The sequence below is a fragment of the Oxyura jamaicensis genome, chromosome 28 (assembly GCF_011077185.1).
Source record: "Oxyura jamaicensis isolate SHBP4307 breed ruddy duck chromosome 28, BPBGC_Ojam_1.0, whole genome shotgun sequence".
NCBI lineage: Eukaryota > Metazoa > Chordata > Aves > Anseriformes > Anatidae > Oxyura > Oxyura jamaicensis.
Genome location: NC_048920.1, coordinates 5,064,647 through 5,076,211, shown reverse-complemented (window position 1 = coordinate 5,076,211; position 11,565 = coordinate 5,064,647). Strand labels below are relative to the sequence as shown.

Here is an 11,565-nt window from a genome sequence, read left to right as displayed (position 1 = left end):
CATGCACAGACCCCTGGATCCCCTGAGCCCTCTCCCTGCTCAGGCAGGTGGAGCAACAAAAGCTTTTCCTGCCGTCACCCCACACCTTTCCCTCATCGTTGCATTCACCTCATGGCCACCGACCAGGCCAGATATGAAATGATGGCTGTAGCCATGCACCAGCACATGCAAAACTCCAGGCAGCCTCCACCCCACAGGAGCACCCCCAGTGCAGGGGCTGGAGTCACTGGGACACCAAACTCCCCGCCTTTTACCCCCAAACCTCACAGCCATGTCCGCCGCAGCTGCTGCTTCCCCTTTTTCTTTCTTCTTCCCCAGAGCTAGTAGTGAGAGGAGCGGAAGCCCCTGCTGGGTGGAGGGGGGGGCAAGCGCTGACTCCTAGCTCTGTGCAGGGCCGTGGCGCAGGCAGGGGGGCAAATGCACGCCCGCTGTGCCAGCCTGAACCTGGGGGGCCAAGCACGCACCCGCTGTGCCAGCCTGGACCTGGGGGGCCAAGCACGCACCCGCTGTGCCAGCCTGGACCTGGGGGCCCCCGCACCGCCCGCCACCATGCCAGACACCCCAGGGGAACACCTGCCTCAGACCCCTGCCTCAGCCCTCATCTACAGCAACGTGGGTAAGTGACAGCCAGGCAGCCCCCAGGGACAGAACTATGCTGTTCTCCCCCCCCACCCCCCCAACAACAATTACCCCTTTTGTGCATGGCTTTGGGGTGGAGAGGTGCGGCGGTGTAACAGCCCCCTGTTCCTCCCTCCCCAGGAGAGCTGCGCGCCCACCTCGTCCCCACCAAGGCCAGCCGAGGGGATGGAGCCAGGAGAGTCCCCCCCCAGCCCGACCATGACCCCCTGCCTCCCCCCTTGCCGAAAAAGCAGCTGCAGCGAGCAGAGTCCCTCCCGGAGCAGGGCTCATCGCGGCCCCACCACAGCGACGCCATGCCATGGCTTGGCAGCACCCTGCTGCCACACAAGGAGGGGGGGCCCAGCTCCGGCCCGCCCCGGGCACCCAAGAAGCCCCTGGCCAAGTCCCAGAGCCTGGGGGAGGCCTGGAGCATCCCGGGGGAAGCCCTGACACCCAGCCCAGAGGAGCTGACCTTCGGAACAGGAGATGCAGAGCTGGGCCGGCTGCTGCGGGGCCTGGAGGGACAGGACGGGCTGTACAAAGCCCTAGTGGGTTGCCAGGTGGCTAGCTTGGCCCGGCTGGTGGCCCAAGCCCAGGAGGGTCTGGTGGGACCCCCGGAGTGGCTGGGGGCAGAGCTGGCAGGGAAGGGCTGGGCAGCGCTCAGCATCCTGGAGCGGGAGCCATGCTGCCAGAGCGGCGATGCCTGGTATTTCCGCGTGGGATTTGCTTTTAGGCAAGCCCAGCTGGTGCTTGCAGCCAAGGTAAGTGGGGGGTTCGGGCAGCAGGAGGGGGCTGCAGGCAAATGTGACCCTGGGGTGGCCCATGTTAGCCAGGAGATTCCCCATTTAGCAAATGAATTAGTTGCCACACTTACTCATTTGCTAAATGAGCTGGTGCTGCTGATGATGCTGCTGAGGGCTCCCATGGGTTCAAGGGACCAAAGGTCCAAGGTACAAGGAGGATGGCATCGCTGGGGCAAGTGCCCTGGCACGAGGCCTTGAGGGGCCAGCAGGCAGGGAGTGGGGCTGGCTCTCTGGTAGTGCAGGATGAGACCCAAAAAGGCAGCTTTGCAGCTCAGCCAGGACTGACACCCCCTTCTGTATGCCCCATTTCTTTCTTCAAGCACCAGAGGGTCCAGGGACGCCCAGCACCATGCATGGGTAGGATTGGGGCTTGTGGCCCTGACCCAAGTGGTGGATCCAGGATCCAGGCTCTCTCCTGGCACAGCTGTCCCTGCTCTTTCTCTCCTCACAGGTCCTCAAGCCGGGCTGCTGCAGCCTGGAGGTGGAGAGCTTCCTCGGGGCACACTGCAGCATGCAGCGCCTGATCGGACGTTTCACCGACCACGTCCCTGGGGAGCTGCTGCTCCCCGGCCACCCCAGTAAGCAGGGGCTGTCTCCTTCTGGAGAAGAGCCAGCCCCTCCTGCCACCCCCCAAGTCTTGCAGGTCCTCCTATCCCCAGACGTGCCCTACCAGACCCTGGCAGGGTTTGTGGAGGGCTCCTGGGCACTGCACAGGAGCAGCCCCGGGCACTATGAGCGCCTGGCGTGCCTCCTCCTCTTGCAGGTGTGCATGGGGCTGGAGCACCTCAGGGCGCAGAATCTGGGGCAGGGTGACGTCTGCCCCGAGAACCTGCTGTTGGTGCAGTGCCCGTGTCCCCCTGGGAGCCAGCAGGACAAGGAGGCATCCATGGGGCTGTCCCTTCCAAGGTTGCTCATCAGCAACTTGTTCAAGCTTAAAGACAAGAGAAGACCTTGTTCCACCAGCCAAGAGCAGGACTGGACAGAGGGGTCTGCTGCTCCCCTCACCCCAATGGCAGATGAGCTGAATATAGGCATGCTGATCTATAAGATCTTGCACGTGGACATCTCTTTGGAAAATGCCTTGGACCTGAGAAGCAATCAGCTGCCTGAAATCCCCTCCTTGTCCATCTACTCCACGGGACTCAAGCGTTTGGCCTTGCTGCTTCTCCACCGAGACCCCTTCAAAAGGGTCTCCATCAATCAGGCCAGGGGCATCCTGCAGGTCCTGCTCTGGGGGCCTCGCCAGGAGCTCTTCGCCAAGAGCAAGAAGACGCTGGTCCTGCTCCGGAACTGGGTGCAGATGAAGAGGGCACTGCTGCTGCTGAAGTTTGCTGAGAAGGGGGCTGGGGCTGGGGTGAGCCCCGGCCTGGAGGAGTGGCTGTGCTGCCAGTACTTCGCGGAGGTCACAGAGCACATGCTCTACCAGGTCACCCAGGTTCTCTACATGCCCTAGAGACAAGCCTGCCCAAAAGGCTCCCCAAAGACAGGAGCCCATAGAGGTCTGGACAAATCCACCAGCTCTCAGCTCCCAACCAAGGCTGATCCTGGCTGAGAAAACTGTTTCCAAATCTGAAACTGATTCTGCACTCCGCATGAACAATGGTCCTAAGTAAGCAAGGACCAAACTCCCACCATGGTACCTTGGCTCCCAGGATGCAGGATGTGCTTTTACACCTTTTGCTGATTTTTGTTCAATGGTTTGAGTCCAGGTTATTGGAGCATCTCGGAAAGACAGCTGGATGGAAGCCACAGGACGAAGCACCAGCTCAGCTCAGTGGCTGATTATCCTGAGTAAGGTTAATGGAGCTTAGACTTTTCACACACACGCCAAAAAAAAAAGAAAAAAAAAAAAAAAAAAAAAAAAAAAAAAAAAAAAAAAGAAAAAAAAAAAAAGAACCTCCTCCTGTACTGCTACTGCCACTGTTTTAAGTAACGATACAAAGCCATACATTACTGCTCACCTTCCGACACTATTGTGGGAGAAGAAACACAATGCCTTGCCCTTTTTAGGAACAGATTGTAGCATAGTCACAAATACCAATGACGTCTCAAAGGAGGCAATAAAGCAACCACACAGCTTCAATAAAACCCAGAGCTGTTAAATACTGGCCTTTTATGTGCTTTCTTACACCCTGACAATCCATCCAGGGAGGATCACAAAGCTGAACTTCACCACTCCACAGATGACTTGGAGCAGCAGACAGCTCGGGTGGGTTTGTGGCTGCTGCACACAGGGGCCAGACCGGATCGTCAGTCTGGCTGCACCAAGGCAGGGCCATTGCATCTACGGGGAGGTGTGAGATGCCCACGGGTGTGTCTCAGTCACTGCTTAGGGTCTGTTAGGAGCCAGGAACCAGCACCTGGACGCCCCATGTGGTGATCACTGTGCTGTGATCTGTGCCATGAAACTTGAAGGTGTATGGGATGGGGAAAAGCTCGTGTGGGTAAGGCAGAAACTTGAGCCCAGGGTTGTACACAATCTCCAAAGGTCTGGCTGCAACACCTGGGGGCTGGCAAAGTGCGGTTAGCATGTTGGGGACACGAGCCCATCACACACAGCCCCAGACCGCTTGGCACCTATTCTTGGCTGAGCCCCCGAGCCAAGTGTGCCCCCCGTGATCCCACTCCTGGAACGGGACTTGCAGGGAAACACCATTTGCTTGTCAGCAAGATTTGACTCACGTGGTGACTAAACTGAGTGCAGCTTGCAATAAATACATTTCCCCTGTAAAGAGACCCACAACCAGATGTACACACCTGTCCCACGGCGCTTGGGGGCACACGCCTTAAGGACACATCATACAGACAGTGGCTGCTCAGCACTGTGCAGGATCGGCACCTTGAGCCCCAAACCACGTGAGCATGGCAGCGACACGGCTGTCTGCACAGGGGGTAGAATGTCACAGGAGACCCCACTTGGGTAGTTGATATAATTATTAACTAAGTAATTATGAATCCACTCACAGATATCACCTGATGGCAGACAGAGCAGCTGCTGTGGACTGTGCACACAGTGAGATGGGCCCTGGGGCCTTCCCACAGAGGCAGGTCTGGTGTCCCATCAATGGAGATGGTGACACACTGGGCAGTCACTGGAGCCAGTGGCACAGCTGAGTCTGGGAAGGATCCTTCTTGGCAGTCCCCAGACTTGAAAAAAACTTTGGTAAACAGGAGCTGTAAGCCTGGAGACAGAACCACAGAGAAAAATGCTCCCAGCCAGTGGGTTTCTGCCTCCTGCCCTGCCCCAACAACATGCTGCTTTCCCAGGGCACTGCTTTCTTCCAGTCTGGCATGGCAGAAACTTGCTCCATCCCCAGCCTCACAGCCCAGGGCTGCGTCCCACAGTGCAGGGAGGCATCAGCCTTGTTGCTTGGACTGCAGCAGGGCTGGCACCCAGCTGAGATCACAGCCCCTTTGTGTGAGGCTCTGCATGCAGTGCAGACCGTCCCTGCCTCGAGCATCTCCCCAGCAGAGTACAAGGGAGGTGTGACCAAAGGTGACCAGGTGCCACAGACCAGAAACAGGAAGGAGCAGGGTCGAAAATTCTCCCTGGCCACACAAATCTGCTCAGTACCCAAGCACGGCCGGTTCACAAAACCAGAGTCCCCCAGTAGGACCTTTGGGGCCAGAATCGCGCAGAAGGCATTGCCCTGCATCCCCACTGCTGCTCCTGTAGTATCATGCATGGCTACAAGATGGCAGTAAAAGCCCTGGCAGTAGCAGCAGCTCAGCAGCAGGGCCTGCTTGGGCACCTCACCTTGGGGGAAAATATATATATATATGTATATACATATTTATATATACTCCTGCCGGCCTACCCCAGCCCCTGGTGTCCCAGGGGCTAGGATGGCCAGATCATGTGTCACTGCCACAACAGCAGCTCCAAGCACCACCTGCACCCCCAGCTCTGGTTTCCAGCTGATCGTCACCATTGGTGACCTTCGCCCCTTCTTCTGGGGCAGCTTGGAACACTGCGGCCAGCAAAGGCTGCAGGGGTCCACAGCTTTGGAGGCAGAACCACATGGGCTCCACATTTGCTCGTCCCCATAGAAAGCAGGCAGCAGCATCACTGCCACAACAGGTGAGAGGAAAACAAGTTTCTCAAGAGAATCCCCTTAGGAACTTGAGGCTTTTGCCAGCTTATTGGGAAAAGGCAGGAACACTCCCACCTCATGCCCCGCTCCTCTTCACCAGCTGTTGGCAAGTTCACAGCTTTCCAAAAAAAAAAAAAAAAAAAGCATGAGCAGGACTATAAGACCACAAGCAAGTGACAGTAGGAAGGAGCCTGCTTGCATTCACTTGGCTACACAGCAGCCAGGAGCCCAGGTCTATCGGGAACCACTGTCGTGCCAGGTATACCAGGACCCAAGGAGGAGAGAGCGATGGTGCTGGGAGTGTGAAGGGTCCAGGTGTTAGCAAAAGGCTTGGTAAGTGCCTGAAGCCAATTAATCAGACCATCAGGAATGTATTGCTCACTTACGAGGCTCTCTGAGATCACAGCACCACACCCGCAGGCCCCTTTGTGCTGCAGCAGGGGCAGTTACCACCACAGGACCTGCTCACCACTGCTCAGAGAGCAGAACTGTAGGGGTAGCAGCAGATTGACGTACTCGTGCGATACCTGCATTCCTTGGCCCAGAACAGCTGCCTAAGCATCACCCCACAGAGCAGCCCCCCAGGACTCATTTACACATTCCGGCACATAGGTGAGTTGGATCCTAAAGCCAAGCTCTGGGGACATGGGGCTGGTAGCAGAGCACATGCTGGAATGAACGAGGATCATGTGCTTGTGCTTACACTGACACAACAGCATGAACAATGGGGTGTTTGAAACCTGGTGAAATAACCTCGGAGCCAGCACTCAATCGACCCCAGGGATTCACTGCTCTAAGCTTTATAGGCGAAGTTTGATGGGATCTAATAGCACTAAACAAGCATTTACAGCTGCAAATACGAACTAAAAAAAATTAAACATACTTTAAAGCACAGCCCTCTGAAGACTTACCACTGTAGGTGACAGCTACAACTGCATGCTCTGGTTAATCTAGCACAGCGTAGGTCAACGTTTTTCCCTTCTGTTCAGTACCACAGACTTTGTCTGGCTGGTTGTACCCCCCCCCAACACGCACTGCTCAATTCTCTTCTCCTTGTACTTCAACCCCAATGTTCTGCCTGATTTGCAGCCCCCTTCTGGAGGCTGCCTATGCTTCAGTGACAGTATTTAGCTACGCAACTGCCACAAGCCTTTCTAGATCACAGCCAATAAGGCAGTGAGTCATCTTGCAGTGCCAGCACAGGGGACTCCACCACTAACACTGATTTTAGATGCTAAAACTGCATTATTTGGTTCTCAAAGCTGCTTGAACCTCATAGCATGTATGTACTGTGCTCTCAGCACTTCACTTGCTCATTTCACTCTAACCAACACATGCCCTGAATCATCTATCCTATGAAACATTGATACAGCAGGGATTTACATATATAATTATATATAAGTGCCTATCACCATAATGATAAATCCTCTTTGGAACCACTCTGATGGCAGTGGTAAGAACAGGAGTTGGCCTCTTGGTACCTCAGCACTTCTGTTTCCAACCAATTTTTTTTTTTAAAAAAAAAAAGCCACAAGACTTTGCTGCCAGCCTGGCTGGTATTTAATACTGCTACTCCATCATTGATCACAATGACCAGTATAAACAGATAACCTGCTATAGTTCTTTCATAAAAGCAGGCTCTTCCAGGACTGCAAGTTCTGACAGATCATAGCCTTGAGTTCCAATCAAGTGACAAGTAACCCAAGCCTTTCTATACCTGCAACTTCAATGTTCCAGAGCCAACTCTTCAGAGTGCAAGTCTTAAACATCTTAAACCAGGAATAAAAAGTAAAATATAAACTTTTATTTAGAATTAAAGCAAATACTTCAGTATCACAAACACAATATTAAACTTCAAGAAATATACTGCTAATTTGGAGGGAGCATTTATTTGCACAACCACAACATGCGCACAAATCCAGAAAAAGATGTGGAGTCTGAAATTTTCAACATCTCACCACCAGAGCAGTTGGTCACATCTCATACAAAGTTATATATACTGTAATAGATGTTGACAAAATTTCTACAGAATCATCTTTATAGACAACAAGAAAGCTCTAAAAGGCAAACATTGCAATCTATTATTCTTCTGATGAATCTCTCTCAAACGTGTAGGCCATGAAGCAAGCATCTGGTCTCTTGGGGACAAGGGGATGCCCTGGTCTCACAATCTCAAAGCCCAAAAAGCTGAAAGTACGGAGCAATGCAGCTAGAAAAAAAAAAAAAAAAAAACACATTTCATTCTCTTAGTATCAAACAACAGTTAAAAGTTTCCACCAAAACCAACTTCAAATATTGCATTAACATCCCTAGTGACAGTGCTAACACCTACCTCTATCATCTCTGTTCTTGTGGAAACAAATGAACACATGATCAACTCGAAGCTGTTCTTCAGCAAACTCCAGAAGAACTGCAAAACTACAAAACAAATGCAAGGCATTCAATGCACATGAGCAAGCACTTCCTTCAGAGGTGGGTAGCAAGGCCCCATGAACCCATCTGCACACATTACAAGCACAAGTAGCAGGCATGGGTTGGAGACTCACACCAGCGAGAAATCCCCAAACCATAGCTGTAGCCTGAGGCACAAATTTAAATCTTATACTTTTTTTTGTTGTTGCAGCTGAAGGGAGAACTGCAGTGACAGACTCAGAACCAGAATGTTATTTTCAGTGGATAAAAGCAACCACCACTACCAGGAATGCAGTTTGAAAACAGATCTTTGTCCTTGATTTTGCCTGACAGAACAAGCAGATGAAGCTCTCAGATCAAGATCAGTTAGTTGTAGTCTCTTACAAGAGAGGCTCAAGCAGCATGAGCAGACTGAAGAGAACATCAACAGTACAATGCTAGACCTTCAAGACAAATCAAACACAAGTTGCATTTTATTCTACCCACCTGTCCTTGCTCCCTTCAGGCAGAGCACCACTGGGAATTTCTATATAGAGGTTGTTGTTGTTCAGCACTGCTCTCCAACTAATGTGTTTGGCATCTGTAAGCCTTGACTGGACATTCAGAATTCTTGTCCTGTTATTAGATGTTAGTTCTTCTGTTACATTCAGCCGATTATCCTGTAGCAGTAATATGTGCAACATTACTTCCAGTTCATTTTGGAAAAGAGTTAACTCCCATTAAAAGGGCTGGGACAAGAAAAGCTTCCCACCTACCAGAGCAAACTGCTTAACATTACTCATACTCACCGAATAAAATAAATTAGCTGAAAGATTGTGATCCCTCTGACTATTCCCTCGCCCACCTGGGATCTTCAGGGGTGGGTGAGGGACATCAGGAGCACCACCGAGGCCCCGGACCCAGGTTACTACAGCAATTGAAGGGAACCCTGGAACTAGAAAAGAATCACAGTTAAAGGTAAACAAGCAGTGCTGTTAGAGCCCTGGGAATTCTAGGTTTACAGAGATTAGATGGCACAGTTCTGTAGACTGAGGGAACTCCTCCCACTGCAACCTAGTCAAGTAGCAAGACAAAAGAACACACAGGCCAAGCACGAGAACATCACCTAAAGCCCAGATGCGCAGGCGTCAGAAAGCTACTACTGCACTATACTGAATGAAATACTAGCTTGGAGATGAAAATACTCTTAACTTGGTATGAGCTACATTTCTGTATCGTGGCAGCTGTATGTTTGACCTGATCACAAGAAAGGAACCATTTCACTACTATGTATGCAAAATCTCATTTTCTTCCCCACCCTGGAAATCATTTTTCCTTGTGATACACAGCCTTAATTACGTTAGACCTTTGCATCAGCTCTCTTGGCTCAAGGTCAGAAAATTACATTAAATAGCCTCACAGGGGACACTATCTCAGATGTTGCTATCAGGAAAAGCACAGAAGCAAGCTCTTGAGTTTCAACTTAGAGACCACATCTTATGATTTGGAAATCTACAAGTCTTTCTACTGACTGACTTTTGGAGCAATTATACATTGCTTAGCCACATTCAGTGTTTAAGGTGAAGAATGTTATCTTCAGATATGAAACAGTTCTTCTGTATGTGCTGTTTCTTCTATATGTGCCATCTCTAAGCCTGCTTGGCTGTGAATAAGCCGCCTTCTGTAGGAACAGCAATCGCTGTGCCGCCTGGCCCCTCCCTCTGCACCATCCTTCACCCTGCAGGCTCACTCTTGAGTTGCGTCATCTCAGCAGATGCAGCAATCGAGGCCCTTAGGGAAATTTTCACAATCGTCCTGTCTGTGAGTGCCAGCAGCCATTTGCAAATCAGAATAAACATGTACAAAATAATCCACCATTTTGCACAGTTCATACGAGTTTAATTTTTAATGAGCTTGGAATCTGTGATGAATAATCCGTATTAGAAAGGCGATGAATGGCCATATAGGTAAAATATTAAATGCCAGAAGGCATTAGTAAGCACAGCAGCTATGAAGTTATTAAACTAAAAATTAAAATGTGCTCAATCTCAATTAAGTGTGTTCAATCCATTATTTTAGGCTCTCTTAAATGACTTTAATACTAGTGTTACTTACTTTATTTCAGAATGATTGCCGATCTATGTATTCCTAATTAGCCTTACAAATAAGCCTTTGAACACCTTGTTCAGAGCTGTGCAGTAGTAATCCTTTACGATTTCACCTTTCACCCAATGAAAAGCACTATATAATGAAGGCTGTCTACAGTTTACAATTGAGAATGTATTTTAGTGATGTTTGGGTAATCTTACTCCTCTTGAAAAAAAAAAAAACAACACTGTTCTTTAACCTGGACTTAAGTTTAAAACAGCTTTCTGTAGCATTCCAGGGCTGGTCTCACAATGCACACACCAGCTCTGTTCATCGCTCTCTTTATTCAGGGCAGACCCACGTCCTAAGCTTCCACCATTGTAGCCCAGTCACCCCGATCCAGATCTTTTTTCCTCAGTGTCTGTTCGGATTGTTTAATCCTTCCGTTGTCTTTTAAATTAAGAGCTCTCGTAACAGTATTACGTTCTACTTTAGACTCAGCGCCTCGATTACTTCTCAAGAATATCTGCACTTACATAAGGGCCTACCAGCTTCCAGCCCTTTCCCCTCTCTTGCCTAATTCTGCCTTTTCTCCCCCGGGGGCCGTGCCTTTTGTCTTCAGGAGTCTTTTCCCCCCATTATCCCTCCGGGGAGGGGGGGCGTACGTCCGAGCAGCCCGCCGAGGGGCCGGGGGTGCCCTGCCCCAGCCTTCCCCCCTCGGCTGAGCCCAGCGCGGGGCCGGGGCCTGCCAATAACGTGGCACCGGGAGGGGGCTCGGGGGAGCCTGCCGGGGGCCGCCACTAACGTGGCACCGGGAGGGAGCTCGGGGGAGGCTGCCGGGGCCCGGCTGTGTGTGGGAGGGGGCTCGGACGTGTCCCCTGGCACGGCTAGGGGCATAACCGACCTTACGGCGTTGCCTTACACTTCTGAAATTTTTTTAAAAATAGCTTTTTTTTTTTTTTTTTGTATTTTTCGCCTCCCGCCCCCCCCCCCCCTTCTTTTGCGGGGGAGGAGGCCAGGCCGCAGAGCCCGCCCCCACCACGGAGCAGCCCTACCCCCAGTCCGGGGGGGGAGGAGGAGGAGGAAGAAAACCAGAGCCCGGGGGGGGGGGGGGGGGGGAAGGCGGTGGCGAACGCCCTGCGGTGCGAAGGCTGAGCAAGGCCCCAGCCCCTCACCTGTTCTGTCCGGTACTGAGGCTCAGCACGGCGGGCATGATGGTGCTTTTATTCCCCTCTTTCTCTCTAGCGAAGCAGTGACTGTTGAGTATCCGCTGCAGGGAGGATTTCACCATCCGGCCGCTCTGGTCCGAACCCCGAAACCCTCCGCTGCCTCCCCCCGGCCGCTCTCCAGGCGCTGCTACACAAAATGGCACCCGGGCCGCAGTGGGTCATTATATACCCTCTGTAGGCCACGCCCCCTATGTGGTACCGCCCGCTGGATCAGACCACGCCCCCGAACAGGAGAGCGCTCCCGTGCGGGAACAGCCCAACTGTCACTTAGAAAGCCTCGTTTCCCATTGGCTAAAGAGAGCGCGGGGGCGGAACATCGAGCTCTTTCCCTATTGGCCGGCA

The 11,565-nt window shown here is 52.0% G+C and overlaps 2 protein-coding genes and 1 long non-coding RNA gene across 3 annotated transcripts; 2 read left to right on the top strand and 1 right to left on the bottom strand.

Moving 5' to 3' along the window:
- The first annotated feature begins 491 nt into the window (after positions 1–491).
- Positions 492–3,519, top strand: PEAK3 (PEAK family member 3). The gene is made up of 3 exons (XM_035348459.1): positions 492–616; positions 760–1,379; positions 1,873–3,519. The coding sequence occupies exons 1-3, from the start codon at positions 550–552 to the stop codon at positions 2,872–2,874; spliced, it is 1,689 nt and encodes a 562-aa protein (XP_035204350.1). The 5' UTR covers positions 492–549; the 3' UTR covers positions 2,875–3,519.
- A 3,778-nt stretch (positions 3,520–7,297) lies between these two features.
- Positions 7,298–11,365, bottom strand: OAZ1 (ornithine decarboxylase antizyme 1). Its single transcript, XM_035348284.1, is given in 6 exon segments — positions 7,298–7,724; positions 7,848–7,933; positions 8,414–8,586; positions 8,716–8,802; positions 8,804–8,861; positions 11,170–11,365. Coding segments are annotated over 6 exon segments (648 nt in total). The 5' UTR covers positions 11,286–11,365; the 3' UTR covers positions 7,298–7,596.
- Positions 10,569–10,827, top strand: LOC118179159. Its single transcript, XR_004756378.1, has 2 exons — positions 10,569–10,687; positions 10,778–10,827. It is a non-coding gene; the product is annotated as an uncharacterized LOC118179159 (long non-coding RNA).
- Positions 11,366–11,565: the final 200 nt, after the last annotated feature.